This window comes from Mustelus asterias, chromosome 13 (assembly GCF_964213995.1).
Source record: "Mustelus asterias chromosome 13, sMusAst1.hap1.1, whole genome shotgun sequence".
Lineage (NCBI taxonomy): Eukaryota > Metazoa > Chordata > Chondrichthyes > Carcharhiniformes > Triakidae > Mustelus > Mustelus asterias.
In genome coordinates, this window is record NC_135813.1 from 75,874,720 (window position 1) to 75,894,901 (window position 20,182).

The 20,182-nt window shown below is 42.0% G+C and overlaps 1 protein-coding gene across 1 annotated transcript in view; it reads right to left on the minus strand.

The window, feature by feature from the left end:
- The window catches only part of dhx37 (DEAH (Asp-Glu-Ala-His) box polypeptide 37), a 44,564-nt gene that overhangs the window by 8,441 nt on the left and 15,941 nt on the right, over positions 1–20,182 (minus strand). The window contains exons 10-23 of the mRNA XM_078227040.1: positions 19,191–19,292; positions 18,899–19,013; positions 18,070–18,168; positions 16,341–16,408; positions 14,319–14,466; positions 13,991–14,067; positions 13,002–13,234; positions 11,444–11,555; positions 11,145–11,251; positions 10,818–11,006; positions 6,085–6,209; positions 4,278–4,394; positions 3,723–3,895; positions 2,764–2,878 (exon numbers count right to left, since the gene is read on the minus strand). Coding sequence (XP_078083166.1) covers positions 2,764–2,878; positions 3,723–3,895; positions 4,278–4,394; positions 6,085–6,209; positions 10,818–11,006; positions 11,145–11,251; positions 11,444–11,555; positions 13,002–13,234; positions 13,991–14,067; positions 14,319–14,466; positions 16,341–16,408; positions 18,070–18,168; positions 18,899–19,013; positions 19,191–19,292 — 1,780 coding nt within the window. The remainder of the gene's footprint in view (positions 1–2,763; positions 2,879–3,722; positions 3,896–4,277; positions 4,395–6,084; positions 6,210–10,817; positions 11,007–11,144; positions 11,252–11,443; positions 11,556–13,001; positions 13,235–13,990; positions 14,068–14,318; positions 14,467–16,340; positions 16,409–18,069; positions 18,169–18,898; positions 19,014–19,190; positions 19,293–20,182) is intronic.

Here is a 20,182-nt window from a genome sequence, read left to right on the forward strand (position 1 = left end):
CCTGAGCCCTTGACTCCTTTAACTAGATGAATGTCCTCATCATTAACCTGCACTCGTACCCTCTCCTTTACCTTTGATTTTGTAATTCCCCATACCCCTGAACCCTCCCCCCCACTATTTAGTTTAAAGCCCTATTTACAGCCCTGGTTATACCATTCGCCAGGACTCTGGTACCAGCACGATTCAGACGAAGACCATCCCATCTGAACAGGTCCCATCTTCCCCAATACTGGTGCCAATGTCCCATGAATTCAAACCCATTCCTCCCACACCAATCTTTGAGGCACGCATTTACCTCCTTAATCTTATTGACCCTGCTCCAATTGGCTTATGGCTCAGGTAGTAATCCAGAGATTACCACCTTGTTGGTTCTGCGTTTTAATTTGGCTTCTAGCTTTTCACACTCCCTCTGTAGAACCTTTGTTCCTGTTCTGCCTATATCGTTGGCACCTACGTGGACCACTACAACTGGATTCTTACCCTCCCACTCCAAGTTCCTCTGCAGCCCAGATGAGATATCCTGGACCCGAGCACCAGGCAGGCAACACAACCTTCGGGATTCTCGATCCTGGTCACAAAGAACAGTGTCAATACCCCTAACTACACTACCCCCAATTACCACTACATTTCTTTTTTCTTCCTCCACCTGAACGGCTCCCTGTACCACGGTGCCGTGGGCAGTTTGCTCGTCCTCCTTGCAGTCCCCGTTCCCGCCCACACTGGGAGCAAGAATTTCAAACCTGTTGTACAGATTCAGGGACTGAGGCTCTTGCAACTCTACCTTCTGGATCCCACTTCCTGCCTCACTCGCATCCACACCCTCTTGTCCCTGACCCCCGGCTGAATTAGTTAGACTAAGGGGTGTGACTGCCTCTTGAAACACAGCGTCCAGGTAACTCGCCCCCTCCCTGATATGTCGCAGGGTCCGAAGCTCAGACTCCAGCTCATCAACCCTGAGCCGGAGTTCCTCAAGCAACCAACACTTACTGCAGACATGCTCACTGGGAACCACAGTGGGGTCCACCAGCTCCCACATCATGCAGAAACAACACATCACATGACCCTCCATCCCAATTACCTAGTTTAATTTATTACAAACTGAGAAATAATCCTACCTGCCTTGCCCGTTTCCGCCTAAGCCCGATGAGCCAAAGCCCTTTGGCTCTCACTCTGCTACCTGCTCACTCCACTGCCCGCTGGATAGTGCGGCCTGCCTTTTAAACTTTACGCGCTAAAAAAACCCTTCCCAGCTCACCCCACGGCCCACTTCCGCTTTACTTTTAAAGTAACTTTTTTAACAAAAAAGAAACCCCGCGAAAAACTAAAAATTAGCCAGTTATTCTTTCAAATAATTTCACCCATGGCAGACAAGAGAGACACGCACACAAACACAATGATAGAGAAATAAATCCTTACTGCTTCATTGCAATCTTCTAGAAGTAGGACATTAATATCTATATCAGTTGCAGTGTATGAAAATCACACTTTCATGTCATGTAATAAAGTTCATATTTAGAAGCGTGATAAGGATAGCCATAACAGAATTTTCTCAAGCGTTGGATTTGATATTGTATTCCACCTGATTTTCTTTAAGAGTATTTGCCAAGTATGCAGCCGTAGCCAAAACACTTTCAATATTAACATATTTCCAATTTAGATACCTAGGATAAATGTCTGTTGAAGCCACTTACTTAAATGATATTCAGTTGCTCACTAAAAAACATTTTCCCAGTTAGGAACTTTTGAAATTTGTCAAGGTCCTCATTGCAGATGCAACATAGAAATAAAACGTTGGAAAAGGCGTGATTTCTGGTTAGACTGACATTAAATGAATGTAAAAGCCAGCAAACTTTTAAAGCAGTATATAATCTGACAAAATATCCAAATGGAGCCAGAATAGCTCTTTCAAATTTTTATTTGTGCCAGCTGATAATGAGTCTTTACAACTACATGGCTGAATCAGCCTGTTTCATGTGGTAATATTTCAGGGACAGTTAATATTGCTTCCTTCAGTCATAGAATCATATAAACCCGACAGTGCAGAAGGAGGCCATTCGGTCCATCGAGTCTGCACCGACAACAATCCCAGCTAGGTCTTATCCCCACAACCCCACACATTTACTCCGCTAATCCCTCCAACCTATGCATCTCGGGACACTAAGAGGCAATTTAACATGGCCAATGTACCTAACCCACAAATCTTTGGACTGTGGGAGGAAACCCAAGCGGACACAGGGAAAACGTGCAGACACCACATGGTCAGTGACCCAAGCCAGGAATCGAACCCAGGTCCCTGGAGCTGTGAGGCAGCAGTGCTAATCACTGTGCCACCATGCCGCCCCACACAAAGTATTTTTTTAAAGACAGTTGTTTCAAACCAAACATGGGTTTTAAAGTGTAATTCAGTGATAATTATTGATGTGAGACACAAGAGATGATTAAAATAAAGTAATACAAGTTATTTTATTTTACATTTAGATTCAATTTTTGGAAACCCGAGGATTCCAGTTGGACTTCACTCTTAACAATAATAAAGCCACAGTGCACTTGTCATAGTGCACAGCTCCTTTCTGGCTCAATTTCCTATTTGCAAATTGACAAATTCTGCAAACTAAGAGGAAATGTGATAGGATATAAAACATGCTTCAACAACTCAATGTTACTGGCTGTGCATTCCACTTATAAATCAGAAAAATGCTTGCAACGTTAACTGTTAAAACGTTTGAAAAAATTGTAATTTGGAGAGAGTTGGGTCCTTCCTACCTTTCATGTACATCTTGGAAGTCTCCACTATTTCTTGATAAACCACAAACTCAGGAAGATGTTTGAACAGCACTGAATTTGGATGGATAAACACAGGCTCATCAATGAGCGGGGTCTGTGGAAAACAGATAAGGGTTGATATTTTAAAAATTACACAGCACATCAGGTTTTAACATTGTTACATTGATACCCGTGTATAGGGTCTCACTTGCTGCTAACCCAATACAATGACAACAATTACAGCTAACATCTGTCAGTTCCTGAATGCCACCATTGCAAATACAGCAAGATGTGGTTCCAAATTGACAGACTTCTCCTGATATGCCAAGCCCCTCCATTGGCAGAATAATTTGTTTTTCGATCCTGCAGTGCTGTTTCCAGGGGCTGGGAGTTTCTCTGCTGGTTTGAAGTTACACCAAAATCTGTGATGCAAGCAATATCACCAGAGTACATAAATGTACACAAGGCTACATAAAAGCTGTTTCTGATACTGAGTTACATAAAGGAAAACCTACTTTGGAATCCACATAGCAACAAGAAAGCCGATCTTTTAAGACAAAGAGTTGAAAACATTTAAGGTGTCAGTTTCATTTTCATCCATGAGGAATGAGTGTTTTGAAAAATACTTTCCTTTAAGACAACTAAACAAAAACATGGAAGAGCTTGCTGAACCAATCTCCAATCTAATGCAAAGACCTGAGGTCCCAGCACAGTAAAAATATCTCCCAAATTATTCAATGTGAAGAATATTATGGCCAAGGAGCTTTTCTATTTAAATTTTTCATTCAATGATAATCCTCCACCACTGAAATGTGTGACACTCAAACATGCCTGATTGTGACACCCCCACTACTAATCCTTCATGCCCAATCAATTATTCATTTACATTCCAGAACATCGACTGGAAACCCACACTAATCAAATATCAAATCTAAATGTCCAATTTCAGTTCACCTCACCTTATAGGCATTTCTCCATTTTTCATCCAGCACCTCTTCTGACTGGATTTTTCTGGCAATGTGATCTCCAAACCCTGCCATTACAATCTGTCTCAAGTACATGACCTGAGTTTCTGTTGGTGGTTTCATTTTGGGATCAACAAACAAGCCCACTTCTGGGAAGACTGCATTCACTGTGGAAAGAACAGAAAGAGGCAACAATCACTCAGAAAACAACCTTATTAAAATTAGTTCCAGGAGTTTTCCAATAAACAGATATCTGATAATGAGACCATGCACTTTACACAAGGTAAGCCTTTGTTTTAACCAAAGAATAGCTTGCCGTTTCTTCAGCAAAGGAACCAACTAATTTATATTGCATAATTGGTGATGCAGAAAAGGTATATTGCATTTATATAACTTAAATGTAAGGCTTATTACTTTGATACAATTTTAATTATGGCCAAATGAGTTAACCAACCCATGTCACAAGGCGACCTCTAATTCAATTGTATATTATAGCTTGTAACATTCTTCATTTTATAGATTGGTCCATTTGTCTTCATCAATTCTTACCAACATTAGTTAGCTGCCCTCGCAAACGTCTGATTTCAATCATTGCTTTATGCCGAAGTCCATTTTCTGTACAGAAGCGAGTAGTACATCCTGCATATTCACCAGCACCAACGGCACCTGAAATAAACAATGTGCAGAAAGGTAATTACACAGAAATGGATGTGTAAGCTTTTGTCACTTTAAAGGTTGTGTTGCAGCGCTATCACCATTTTTGCCACTTCATAAACACTATTTATCCTAGAATTTTTAAAATCAATCACATAATTTCTTGATGTTTGGGGACATTCTTAAAGCATTGTTAAAATTAAGCCATTTTACATAGTTTAATCCTTTACCATTCTGAAGATTAATATAGTTTTCCTAAAGCACAATGCAACTAACATTTTCCCAATTCCTCCCCATAGCACTCCTTTCCTGAAAATGCTGGATTGGCCCTCCAGATCTTGGTGTAGATTTCTTATCCAACGTTTGTAAACTATGGCTCATTTTCTGCTGGCTCTGCTTTCAGTTGCCTAGGCTCCAAGCTGAGGAATTCCCTCCCTAGATCTCTCTGCCTCTCCATCTTGCTTTCTTCCTTTTAAGACATTTCTTAAAAGCTACCTATCTCTCTGACTAAACTTTTAGTTACTTGATTTCGATTTGATTTATTGTCACATGTATTAACATATAGTGGAAGTATTGTTTCTTGTGCGCTATACAGACAAAACATACTGTTCATAGAGAAGGAGACGAGATGGGGCTCAGTATCATACTTTGTTATATAATGCTCCTGTGAAATGACATTTCATAAAGGACGTGGAGATGCCGGTGTTGGACTGGGGTGGACAAGATGAGAGGTCACACAACACCAGGTTATAGTCCAACAGGTTTATTTGAAATCACAAGCTTTCAGTGCGCTTTTCCTTCGTCAGGTGAAGTGGAGGCACATAATATATAGTGCGTGCATGCGCGCTTCTCTCAAAATACCTAGTGTCGTGTGACCTCTCATCATTTCATAAAGGTGTTATACAAATATGTTGTTTGCATTGTTTTGCATACACAAGCTTGCAGAAAGTTTTAGCTGGCTTACTATTCATGTAGTGCCTTTAAAGTACAAAAATATCTGGATATGCTTCACAGGAACAAAACTGAACACAAGTCAACAGAAGCAAAGAACATTAACGCAGATGACAAAAAAACTCAATCAATGAGTTTTCCTGTAGATTTAAAGGAAGAGAGAAAAGGGATTTAGGGTTAGAATTCCAGAGCCACAGTGCCAATGTTGACAAGAAGGGATCCTGGGATGCAGAAGAGGTCAGAGTTGCATGGTAAAAAGACAAGGTTTTAGGAGGGGAGGTGGGGGGGAAGCAAAGGTGGCTATAAATTTGGAGGGTATATATGGAGGGTAAGATTAAAGGAGATCAGGAGGGAAGAACAAAAATATGTTTTGTAGCTCAATGCCATATCGCCTACAGTATGTAATCACTGAAACAGATGGGAGAAAGAAAGGGGCTACTCCAAACAGTATTAAGACCACCATGGCATATTCCTCTAAAAGGATGACAAAATAGCTTCACGCTGAGGCTCATTAGTGACCTGAATTTGTGCATTTCTCTGAAATAGAACGACCACTCTGTCTGTAGGTTTGTCTTTAATCCCCTTTGGTGGAGCGTTCTATTCTAGGGTGGTCTTCCTTCTACTGCCCTTTCACAAAATGGGAGCACAAACATCACTTGGGACAGAGTTGAATTCAAGTTGCACTGCTTGAGAATCTGACACAAAACTGCAAGTCAGAGATTTTAGTTGCTATTTAAATAATGCTAATTACCAAGCATGACCATGATGTCTCCAAGTTTAAGAGATGGACCCTGCCCAGCCCAGATCCACTGCATTTGAGAGATTCGAACCTTTATCCTTTTCAGTTTTTCTGTCTCTTCATCACTTCTGGCTGGTCTGAAAGAAGTCAAAAATATTAAGACAAAATTATTTTTAAAAAAGCAACATACCACACAACATAAAAAAACAGAATCATTATACAACATATTATTTGATTTTTTTTTTTAGATGGCCAGTGCGAAAAGGAAGAAATATTAAAACCTCTGGATGGAAATTGTAGGCTTTGTTTTTAGAACGACAACGACTCTTTTATGAGCAGCAATCAATTCCAGTACCTTGGGCAAGTAACACTTCAGAATTTCTAGCACTAACTATACCTGTCCTGTTTGACATTATTTACATGTCATTAGCTGAACAAATGTCGAACCAAACAAAAAGAAAATCAGCATTTTTTCAGTTTTATTTATGGTTGTTATAAGATCAGCCAGTGTGCCCTCAAAAATCATAGAAATGAATCCTTACAGTGCAGAAGGCCACCATTTGGCCCACTGAGTCTGCACCGACTCTCCAACAGAGCATCCCACCAAGGCCCTTTCCCCGTAACCCCACATATTTACCTCACTAATCTCCCAAACATCTTGAGACGCTAAGGGACAATTTAGCATGGCCAATCCATCTAACCTGCACATCTTTAGACTGTGGGAGGAAACTGGAGCACCCTGGAGGAAACCCACGCAAACATGGGGAGAACTTGCAAACTCCACACAGACAGTCACCCGAGGCCGGAATTGAACCCGGGTCCCTGGAGTGGCAAGGCAGCAGTGCTAACCACTGTGCCACCCTCTACTGCAAAATACTATCAAATGTAGTTTTAAAGAACAATTGTAACACATTAGAGCTGTGATTACAGGTGAAGTGCATTCCAGAAAAATGTCCGGAACAAAGTTCACAAAATGGATGGAGTGTGGAATGAACTTGCTTAAGAAACTAACAATCAGCATGCTGATTTTTAATTTTTAAGAACACTTAAGCACGCAGCGTGATGGAATGTTGATTATTGACCACAATGAAAGTGGCCAGAGGTCAATGTGTGCTCCCACATTACTGCAACATGCTGTTTCCTCCGCCTTTACACACACAGTTTTTAAAAACATTGGACAGGCAGTATGGCTGATGTTGATACGGGGACAGCACCTCCTGCTCTGAATGAAAAAGCTTCAAGAGTTACATCCTAACCCTGGTGCACACCAGAAAGTGATCTAGATCACAGTCAGCACTATGGTAGCTGCACGTGTTGAGAATGCTGTTCAGAGACACATTTGGCAGTGATCTGATTTAGCTGGTGGCAATATCCCGATCTGAAGATGTCTCCAGGACACCTTGTGGGCAGGGTTTGCTCTGAAAGGAGGTCTTAGTTAAACAAACTCGGGGCAGCAGCATAGCTCAAGCAGTCTCTGTCCGTTCTCATTTATCTTTCGAGACACCGTGTACAATATTACATTGTCAACATATAAGAAGCAAGAGCAGGTTCGACGCTCCCATCACTATGATGGAACATGTCATTGAAACCAAGGGCAGGATTTTCTGGCCACACTCAACCCAAAGCTTGAAAATCCCACCCGAGGTCAACGGACGTTTGCACGGTCCATGTCCTGCCTGCTACAATTCTCGCAGTGCGGGACAGGACAGGAAAATTCAGCCCCAAGTGTTCCACTCTCATTAACTCCAGAGAGATTCAAGTGAGAAAAATTTAAATGCACTAAGAGTAATCAAAGTAAAGATTGATAGGCAGTGTGTCATCGGTTACAGCTTTGCCAGAATATCTTACTGCCCTTGATGCAGGGATTGCTAGGGCATGTAAGAAGGGATCAAAAAGGCAACGGGTCCATCAGCAAAGAAAATAGCTCCATTGAAAATATAGAGGGGGTGATCAGCAACACCAATGAACAGTTGGAGGGATGGTAAAAAGCACCTTGTGCTGTACGTTTAAGGGGAACACTGTCATTGAGGAAGCTGTAGACACCATACAAAGCCTGCCTGCCATGACTGAGCTTGATACTGAACCATCAGTGGAGGAGTTAAGCAAAGGCTATTGACCTACTTGCCGTGGGCAAAGCACCAGGTGCTGTACCACCTGAACCCATCGAGCACAGGAAACCGGCACTCCCCACACAAACTTCTCGATCTCTGCTGGAAGGAGGGGCAGTGCCCCAGAAATGCATGATGCAAAGATTGTGACCCTGTACAAAAACAAGGGCGGCCACAGCAACTGAAGCAACTATTGCATCTCCCTGCTGAGTATCATAGGAAAATGATTTGTCCGTGTTGCCCTTGTCAAGACTGCAGATCCTCACTGAATGCATTTACCCCGAATCCCAGTGTGGTTTCAGAACTGTAAGATCGACAATTCCCATGATCTCCTCAGTCCGACAGCTGCAAGAGGAATGATGCGAACAAAGGAGACCACTATATACTGTCTTTATCGAGCTCACCGAGGCATTTGACCATGTGGACAGAGATGGTCTATTTAAACTGCTGGAGAAAATGGCTGCCCACTGAAGCTGCTCAGTGCGATCTCCTCTTTCCATGACAACGTGATGGGTAAAGTCAGCTGTGATGTGGTAACATTGGAAACCTTTGAGATTTGCAATGGGTTGAACAGGATTGTCTCCTGACACTAACACTCTATGGTATATCCTTCCCTCTGCTGCTGTCAGGTCCTTTCAGGTCATCTACAGGGTATGTCTACTTATATACGAGAACTAACGGATAGCTGTTCAGCCTGACCTCCAAGACAAGGTGTGCCAAGTCCTCATCAGAATGCACTCACACTGCATACTGGGAGACACCTTTAACAGCAAATGGACAGACTCGCATACTTGTAAAGAGTTTGGTTTCATCATCAGCACTAGGAAGACAAATCTCACAGTCCAGGATGTTGCCATACTGCCATCTGTCAGCATTGACAATGTGTCACTGGAGTTGATGATGGCTTCACATATCTTGACTCCACAATCACCAGCAATTTGTCATTTGATGCTGAAATCAACTTATACATCAAAAACACTGCAGTTGTTATGTCCAAACCAAGGGAGTGAGTGTGGAAGAACAGCAACCTAATTGAGAACATGAGGCCCTGAGTTTACCAAGCCTGCATCGTCAGCGCACCTCTCTACATTTGATGAGACATGGACAACACATGCTCAGCAACAGAAAAGGCTGAACAGTTTCCACCTTCGCTGTCTCAGACATATCCTCCGCATCTCTTGGCTGGACAAGATCACCAAATCAGAGATGCTGGAGTGTGCTAACTCTATCAGCATACACTCGTTGCTAAGCTACACTCATTGCTAAGCTAATGATATCTTTGCTGGCTTGGCCACGGATGGATAATGGCCAAATACCCAAAGGCCTTCTATGTGCTGCTGAGGTAACAGGGTCATGGCCTCCCAGTCATCCACATTTGAGAACAAGTGTTTTCACTCAGTTTTGGGAATCTGGAATGCGCTGCCTTGAAAGGGAGTCGAGGCCGGAAACCTCACAACCTTTAAAAAATATTTGGATGAGCACTTGAAATATCATAATATTCAAGGATATGGGACAAGTGCAGGGAAATGGGGTTAGCATGCCTTTAATGATGGATATTGTTGGTGCAGACTCAATGGGCTGAAGGGCCTTTTCTGCTCTGAATGACTCTATATCTCCCCTACAAGAACAGCTGAAAGTGAGATATGAAGATAGTGGGCATCAACCCTAACAACTGGGAGATAGTCACTGGCGGCTGTGAGCGCTGGAGGCCGACAGTTTGAAGGGCATTGGAAGGGCAAACAGAAACAAAAAGCTCAGCTGTCCGAGAGAGGGCCTAGACGCGAGTGAAGCTTGCAGCTTCTCAACCCACTGTCTTCCTCTGCAGCAAATGCAGCAGAGAGTGCCATGCGGAGCCACACCAGGCAATGCTTAACACATTGTTGACCGCCATAGCACAAACCACTATCTTATGAGACGGAAGACCTCCATCATCCCAACTTAAATTCTCTCAGAACCAGCTTCAACAATTTCAACACTGCAACAGCTTATATCCAGGTATATAAATCCCCAAAGAACTGCAATCCTCCAGTAGAGCTGGACTGAAGGCCATGCATGGTAACCTCAAGTTACCTCGTTGACAGCCTCCATTGCAATGAACTCAGTAGACCTGTTAGCTTTGATATTAATTCAGAGCCTTCCTGTTTAAACCTGTCTTGCTGAGAACCAGGAATCACTGCTTGCTTTTTCTGTCTGCAGCCTTACTAAGATCAGAGACTGCTCATGGGATTGCTGGAGGTCAGCGCGCACTCTATTTAGTGCCCACTCTATAGGTAGAGCTCATGTCCAGAGTTAAAATGTGTGTGTGTGTCGATTGTCCCAAACCTGTCTTAGGCCCAGTGGTTGAAACTATTCAAGGGATATGGGGTTAGTGGGGGAAAATTGCAGAGAGATAGATGATCAACCATGATCTATTTGAATGGCAGAGCAGGCTTGATGGAACGAATGGCCTACACCTACTGCTATCTTCCTCTGGATGGGTTGCAGTAACAGGGTTTTGCTGTTGAAATAAATGTTAAATGCTATAAAAAGATTCCTACTCGTCACTCATTCTCTATGAAAATTCTCAAGGATAGCAAAGTAGGTGGATTATCACAGGACATGTAAATAAAGCTCCACTTATATGAATGGAAACGTTACCTGTCCAGCTGCTCAAACAGTTCTCGGACAGTCATCGCAGAAACTATGATAATGGCATACGGCATACAGTCATGCTGTTTGCTTAAAGCCAGCATCTTCGCATATCGAGGTGCCACAGGAAAAGATGCCATAGCTCGACCCAAAGGTGTGATAGGACAGGTCAGCTTTGCCCGTTCTAATTCCTTAAACCTGGAAGGACAAGAAACAACTTCTGCAATAAATCCATAACTGATCTGCACCAGGCTGGAGGCAATCTACAAACAGACCCTTCAAATCAGCAACATTATTTGAAAACTATCAATTAAAGCAAACAAGTCCTTTTCTTACCTTCCATGTTTTGGTGGCTCCTCCAAAGCTCCAAGGGAGATAAGCAGCTCCTCAGCCGCCATTAACGACTCGGGTGATGGAGGTGTTGGAAATGGAAAATTGATCACCTGTCCAAAAAGAATCAAATTAATTGTGCATCTTTCACAAGTATAAGTGTATTGATGGCCCTTTACTCCGAATTATTTAAACACTGGAGAGGGCCTCAATCTGAACTAAATTCCCCAATTAGGGATCATGATTGAAGCAGTCAAACAAAGAAAATGCTTCAACATCAGAAAGTAAATCTCCGCCAAACCAACCTTTTCAATGTTCAAGTCTTTCATCTGCAGAACCAGATCGTCCACAGGTCGCCTCGTGATCTCAGCTGCAGAGAATTTCTCAAAGTCAGCAAACACTGCCGAGGAGTACAGCCTGCACATAAACAAACATTTATTGGACTTAATATCACACCACATGTTCAAATATTACAGGTTTAATATCAAATTCAAACAGACCACAATAGTACACTCTATCACTGAATCTGCACACAGCATTTAATATTACATTGAGACACAAATTCATGTTTAATAGGCAATTTGTTAAGATATAAACACCCGCCTTGCTGCATCACTGCAACAGCTGTTAAATCTCTTGGGGTGATTCCATGTTCATGACCTTCCAACAAGGGCCAGAATTAGAGCTACAATTTTTTGGCATTACCTCATGGCCGTACTCCGTGATGTGGCTCCATTCAGGAAGCTTGTGGTGAACAGATTACTCTGTAGATCATTAATTATAGATAAAGCTCATTGTCTGGAAGGAATAACCTACCTTTACCATTTTAAAGACTTTCATAGAAGAATCATAGAAACCCTACAGTGCAGAAAGAGGCCATTCGGCCCATCGAGTCTGTACCGACCACAATCCCACCCAGGCCCTACCCCCATATTCCTACATATTTACCCGCTAATCCCTCTAACCTGCGTATCTCAGGACACTAAGGGGCAATTTTAGCACGGCCAACCAACCTAACCCGCACATCTTTGGACTGTGGGAGGAAACCGGAGCACCCGGAGGAAACCCACGCAGACACGAGGAGAATGTGCAAACTCCACACAGACAGTGACCCAAGCCGGGAATCGAACCCAAGTCCCTGGAGCTGTGAAGCAGCAGTGCTAACCACTGTGCTACTGTGCCGCCCAGGACTCACTCAGGACTAAGAATATATCTGCCAACATATTCAGGCTTTAAGACTAAAACATATTAGAATTGTATCTGTCCCTGACACTGAAGGCTCTATGCAAAATGTGTAAACATACAGCCCCCTCCACTGACTATAGTTGCAAAATGACCTGTTCAAAACCGGTTTAGAAAGAAAGTTAATTTAAATAAAATCCAGTTGACATTTTCCTTCTACATTTAAAAGAAATTATGTTTTTCTCCATTTTGTAGGCTCACCCAGTGATCCACACTACTCTCTGACTGCCAGCTCCAAAGATCTTGATCAGTGCACATCCATTAGGAACAATGCTCGTGTCAGGTGAGAGATCTGCCCAACAATTTATCTTCCCGGCAGTGCCAGTGGGGAGGTGTTTAATCTCACTTTCTATCAGTCCAGTGAGGCAAGGACTCACCGGGTGCAGAATTCAATTTCTGGGCTCAGAATCGATCATTCCGGTCCCAGGGACAGAATATCAGCCCGTCATGTTGGTCTGGCTTTCAATTTATTTGTTTTAAAGGCTGTTACAAAGCTTCAGGCCTAAGAAAATACCTGCCATAATATTCAGGCTTTAAGACAAAAACATATTGGGATTGTATCTGTTCCTGCCACTGAAGGCTCTATGCAATTTCAATTTACTGTGAAGTGTGATTACTGACCTGTAACAGTGACCTGGTTCTGTACGACCAGCCCGACCTGCTCTTTGATTGGCCGAAGCCTGAGAGATCCAGGTGATTTTGAATGATGAGACTCCAGTAACTTTATCATAAAAGCGTTTCTTCACCTTTCCACATTCCACCACATATTTAATGTTTGGGATAGTAAGGGAGGTTTCAGCTACGTTAGTTGCGACCACACACAACCGTGTGCCATATGGAGGAGGACGAAATACCTAAATAATAGAGAATTAGCAATTTCAAATAACAAAGAAAATTACAGTACAGGAACAGGCCCTTTGGCCCTCCAAGCCTGCACCGACCATGCTGCCCGACTTAACTAAAACCCCCTACCCTTCAAAGAACAAATTTCAGAATATTGATTTCTAATTCCCTTCGGATTTTTGAATAAACCAAAATGACATTTTGTACACAAATATATTAATCCATAGGTATTCTAGTCATGGTTAATGGACCCTGGAAAGCTCATAACTGGATCTTTGGACAGAGATGTTGAATGATTATCCAGGTCTTTCCCCAACTAGGCGTACATGGCTCGCTATAAGTAAATTGCAAAACAATGTCTGTTTGTTAACTTTGCCATATTAATTTTAAATGTTTTCTGCAATTAAGACCCTGTCTGTGTGGAGTTTGCACATTCTCTCCGCGTCTGCGTGAGTTTCCTCCGGGTGCTCCAGTTTCCTCCCACAGTCCAAAGATGTGCGGGTTAGGTTGACTGGCCATGCTAAATTGACCCTTAGTGTCAGGGGGATTAGCAGGTTAAATATGAGGGGTTACGGGAAGAGGGCCTGGGTGGGATTGTGGTCGGTGCAGACTCAATGGACTGAATGGCCTCCTTCTGCACAGTCGGAATTCTATGATTCTATGATATCTTTTGGTTAGTTAACATAAACTTTCAGAAATGATGATGTGTTATTGTAGAGAGTCCCATGTATATAAAAAACCAAAAGATCAGGAAGAAATAAGCTCACCTTTGCCTGTTTGTCTGCCGCCAGCAATGAATAAAGTGGAAGAACATATAGTGGAATAGAAGGATCAGACTTCTCAGCTGTGTATAGAAAAAGTAGATATAAAAGGTTGATTTGATAATAACCACATACTTCTGCTAGAGGAAAAATGTTAAGGTTTGTGTAAATCCCATTTGATGCTCATTTGACGATGTAAAAATGATGCTTTTACGATGCTCCAGTGCGTTCATTAAAATGGTATTTTAATTAAAATATAAACACGGCAATGTTATCAAAATTTGCTGTGAAATTTTGCAGTGCATGACAGGATGGAGGGCATAAATCCGCATACCTTTTTCAGAATCATCACCATCCCCCAAATCCAGATCTAGATCAGAGCCAACCACATCATCATCATCATCAATCCCTGCCTCGCGATCCTCATCTCCCTCATCCACTGGCATTGCAGAGTAATTATCAAGGTTAATCCTTGGCATAGTCTGCAGAAAAAAAAGAGGTTGGCACAAGTTATTATTGTCACAATGGTGCAGAACCTATCAACTAACTCATGTCACTGTCAAGTCCCATGAGGGTATAGCTTTCAAAGAGACCCAAATCAACATGTAGCCAAGCACAGGGATGGAAACTATTTTAAAACTTGAAATAAACAAGATTATTTTATACAGTAACCAGACAGATGCACAGTGACAGCAAAACACAGAAACCGGAGCTACCTTTTAGGTAGAAAGCAACCAGTACTGCCTAGAAAAAGCACAGCAGGCATGTGGGAACATCAACACCGGCAATTTCCTTTCCACATCACACACACGGAAACACACAGCTGTTCATCACTGCTGGGTCTGAATCCTGGAACTCCTCACCCAACAGCACTGTGGGAGTACCGTCATCACATGGACTGCAGCGGTACAAGAAGGCAGCTCACCACCATCTTCTCAAGAGAATTAGGGATAGACAGTAAATGCTGGCTTTACCAATGGCACCCACATCCCACAAACAAATTTTAAAAATGCTTGTTGTTGGTGGCAGACTATGGAGCCCATATGCAGGTCAATTTTTACTAACACTTCTTGCTCGTTGTCATGTTCTATTGGTTTGGCTTGCCTATTCAGAGCAGTTGCCTTATTGATGGCGAAATGCTAAATCAGAGCATCAACATTTGTTAGTCACTGCAGTTCAGGATACATATAAATTATTAAGAACATTAATTTGAACTTTATGCGAGGCTCCAAGACACATATCTTGCAATACAAAAGAAAGCTTGCCCATTTGTGGAACAATATACATTTTTCACTGCAAACTGCTAAATGGTATAACTGTTACAATCATGACTGATGGTGCACTGCAAGTTTCAGCCCATTAATAAGATAAAGTGAGACTGAGAACTTGGGGCGGGGGGGGGGGGGGGGGGGGGGGAATTGCCAACCAATTATTTGACTTGCTGAATTAGTTTCTTTGTCATCAATCATTCAATTGAACATTGCAGGCAGAAGAAAGGATTGGATCCTTATTTTTGTCTCCCAGCAAAAGACAAGAACCAATTATGACACCAAATAAAATTAAACTGCTCTAACCAACAGATGTTGGACTGCTGGTTAGCACAGTAAGAAGTCTCACAACACCAAGTTAAAGTCCAACAGGTTTATTTGGCAGCACAAGCTTTAGGAGTCTTGCTCCTTATGAAGGAGCTCACCTGATGAAGGAACGAGACTCTGAAAGCTTGTGTTGCCAAATAAACCTGTTGGACTTTAACCTGGTGTTGAGAGACTTCTTACTGCGCTAACCAACAGTCCCATGTTTGCCACTGAAAGGAAAAGTTAAATGAAAGGAAAATAAAATTGAATGCCTAAGTGCAGCAACATAACTGAGGTGTTGCTTTAAAAAGGAACATGCTCCGTACTACCAAACAACTAGAAATCAGGTAGTTGTGCTGCTTCTCGAGGCTCATTCTCCAGGTGACTCCAGAGGCAGACTCTACCTGAGGCAATGGAAACAGTGCTGCGGAAGATAGTATGCACTTTAGAGCAGCTACCAACCTGAATCCTCAAACTCTACTTTATTGAGTAGTTAGAACAATCAGAAAGTGATAAGTTGCTCTCTGAAATCAACAGTTGCATTTTTCCGTTTCAGGTACTGTTGAATTCGCCACATAAAATAAATGGATGAAGGGAAATTCTAGAGCATCAAGTTCCCCAGGTGCTTGCTTCTCATGTTAATTCAACAACATAGACAGAGCTTCAATAATTCATTTTCTTCTTGTAAACAAGATGTGGAGCAAAATGATACACATTCTGTGGTTCTGAATAACATCTCATTATTGTAATTAGTGTGTGAAATAAAATACCTCAAAACTTACAGATTTAGGTTTAGCCTTTTTAAACTTCTTGATCGCTTCAACTGAATCATCTGCGGCAGCATCAGCTTCTATAATTTGAAGGAAAACAAACATAAGCATGAAAGAAAGATTGGGACTCTATTGTTGAGCTGTAGTCGTCCCAACATCCAATTTCCAGCATAATTGTACTCTGCAGACCACTCATACCTTTTGACAACTTCTTCATACTCCAAATTCCAGCACCACTGTGACCATTCATTTTCTTTTAAGTTCACATTTAATCATTTTGGAATCCAGCCGAGTCAACAATTACAAGTACTTCCAAACCCACAACCGCTACCATCTAGAGGGACAATGGCAGCTGATACTTGAGACCACCACCACCTCGAGGTTCCCCTGTAAACCACTCACCATCCTGACTTGGAAATATATCACCGTTCCTTTACTGTCGCTGGGTCAAAGCTCTGGAACTCCCTAACAGCACTTTGGGAGTACCTAAACTTAAGGGACTGCAGCGGCTCACCACCACCTTCTCAAGGGCAACTGGGAATGGGCAATAAGTGCTGGCCTAGCCAGCGACACCTATATCCCATAAATGAATTTTTAAAACTCAACATTGTAAAATGATTATGAAAAGTCAAATACTTACAGCTGCTCACAACAAGAAGCTCTGACAAAGAGTCTCCCTTTACGGAGTCATTTTAGCATTGGAGGTTGGAGTCTTTGCATGAAAGTTTAAGCGTTTTGATGCAAATGTGGGGTTCCTAAACTGTGGGTCACATGCCCCATTGGGCTCGCTCAATGACGATTTGGGATCGTGGGCTCCAACGTACCAATGGGGACTGGTGAATGGAGACTCTGGTGGGACAGCCCTGGGATTGGCATCAAGGCTCCACCACAAATGTGCGCATGATTCTTCTCTCCGAGGCTCCAGAGTCTTCAGAATGCTTGTGGAAAAGATTTGGCTGCCACCCTCCCTACCCACACCCTCACTTTGGGGGTGCAACAACTTTCAAACATTAAAATGGGGTCACTGAGGGAAAAAAGTTTTGGGATGCACTGCTGTAGATGGTCAACTTTACTGGTTAGAATTTGGCAAAGCCTACTGAAACAGTCAACAGATGAGTCCCCTAAACAAAGAGAGTATCGAAATTTAGTGGAAATGGTCCAAATCAAGACAGAACTGACTTTTGACAATTTCAATACTCTGAAATATTTCCTTAATTTATTTGCAGCAAAACTGCGAACATGCCTGTTAAGATTCTATCAGAAATTCCAGAGCATGGGACCTAGGTAGCTGAAGATATGGCCTCCAATGATGGCGTAATTAATATTGGAGATGTCCCAAGGTTCGAATTACGCGAGTCCCGATATTGTGGAAGGTTGTGGGACTGGAAGAGGTTACAGAAATCGGGACGGGTGGGCCATGGAAGGATTTGAAAACAAGAATGAGAGTTTTAAAATTGCGTCATAGCATCATATAATTATGCTGGTGATACTTCACATGTTAAAGGATGCCATCCATTTACAGCAATGTCAGATTTAGCTTCTGTGCTACCCAGAGCATGTTGCCCAATAGCTGACAGAGGTGTTCACACTGACACATCTCAAATAAATAGTTATAAACTCCTTCAAAAATGGTCTTCAAACATTCCATCAGCCAACCTCAAACCAAGTTGCACACATTTGACAAAAACATGCAATGGCATTTAGAAGTAGATGTCTCAGTACTGCAGTGTAAAATATTTACCTTTTACGATGCTGTTAGGTCTGTATGGAAAGGCACTTCGCAACCTTCGGCACATGGAATTGACCTCAGCTTGTCCTGTCAGAAACACTAAGATACCTCCTATTGGGAAATAAATAACTACAAATCAAAATAACCCCCCAGAAGAATGCATCTAAATGTTTAAGTAACAATATATGACTTGGGGGGGAAAAAAGTCAATAGAAATTTAGCCTTAATTGGAAAAGTCCAAACCACATCAGATGTTTTAATCGAATGCTTGGAGACAAATCCTGCGCTTCTCAGGAGTTGAAAAAATTTGATAATTTTTTTTAAGCTGTATGCAATCAAATCCAATCAAAGTCCAATTCAAAGTCTCAACCAGCAAGACATTACAGATCCAAGCTGACAAAACAGGCTGCCCACTTCCTGTTTTGGGCTCGATTACACGCCCTCCAGTGCTTGATCTCATTTGCATCTTAGCCAAAAGGCCTGGATGGTGTTTTAAAAAATTGCTTCATATGAAGCCTCAGTGTAACCTCAAAGACTTCTATCAAGTGCAGGACCAAACGCTACACTTGATCTTAGCCAAAAGGCCAAAAACAGTCGATACATTTTTACAACTGACTAAGACAGAAGTGTAAACTGCTGAAAGGTCAAATTAACTGTTAGAAGTGTTTTAAATGGCAAACGTATGCATTTATCTGGATGTTGACAAGCTGAGCAGTTTGCATACAAATAGCCCAAGATGTAGAGAATCCTCTGCAAAATAAAAATCAAGCACCAAGATGGAATTAAATTACAATGGAAAGCACTTCTGAGAAGTGAAAGGTAATTATGGTAATTTTCTTACCTGGAGGTAACATCCGATGGATTTTGCTCACTTTCCTAAAGGTCTCTCCAGTGTAGTCATCAAGTGGAGTACGTTTGTTAAAGTGAACAATGACAGGAAACTGTCTGGCATCCACCTTAAAAGAATAATCAGATGAACCATTAGGTTGCACTCAGTTTGAATAGATGAAGTAAGGCTCTCAAGTGTGCATGAAAAATTGAGAGTAGATACCTTACTGTTATCTTACAAGATACTTCATGAAATGACATTCCAATGCAAACTTTTCCACTGTACATTAACATAGTGAGGTTACCTGAACAACAGAGGGAGGAGTTGGAAAGAGTCTCTTGTTTGCTGTGAAATCCTCCACACGTAGGGTGGCAGACATTATAATCAGTTTCAATGGCTGTCCTTTCTGTTGGAACAAGCAAAATACTTACTGGATACATTCCATAAGAACAGTCGCATGATTACAAATGCAAAGTGCCCACTTGGGAAATTTAACACTGCTCTAATAATATGCTGATAAAAGCAATATTAAAAACAGAGTCACATGGAATGTGTATGTTTTATTTAGTCAAATTTCTCCAATGGCTCGATCTTTGGCTATTTAGACCCACTATAAAGCACACAAGGTCCCACAACACTAGCCTCGGAAATAAATGTTTCACATAAACCATATATTCAGGCAGAACACCTTCCTGTAATTTTGTGTCCAAAATATTACATCCAGTATCTATTATGTTTCATCTCAACGTCCTAGCTCATGGCTGGATTGATCACAAAGATGGAGGGGGTGAGGGATGGTGCATTTTAAATCAAAATGGTATTTTCATTTCCCTTTTGTAGCTTTGCAATATCAGAAATGATTTCGACATCGAACAGAAATAAGGGATTTATTCCCAGATCTTTGTTCTTGATCGTTTGGGTTTAGGAGGATACCTTTCGCCAATTGTATTGGTTTTCATGCAGGCATTTGTTTGCTACTGCGTGTCAGAGTCATAGCGATATACAGTACGGAAACAGGCCCTTCAGCCCAACTTGTCCATGTCGACCAGGTTTCCTGTACTGAATTAGTTCCATTTGCCTGCATTTGACCCCTATCCCTCTAAACCTTTCCCATCCATGCACCTGTCTAAATGTCTTTTAAACGTTGTAATTGTACCAGCCTCTGGCAGCTCATTCCATATACACCCACCCTGTGTGCAAAAAAGTTGTCCCTCAGGTCTCAGCACATACAATGTGGAACTCAGATAGAATGGTAAATGCTAACTATGTTGTAGCTTTGCATTGTGTAGCATGGTG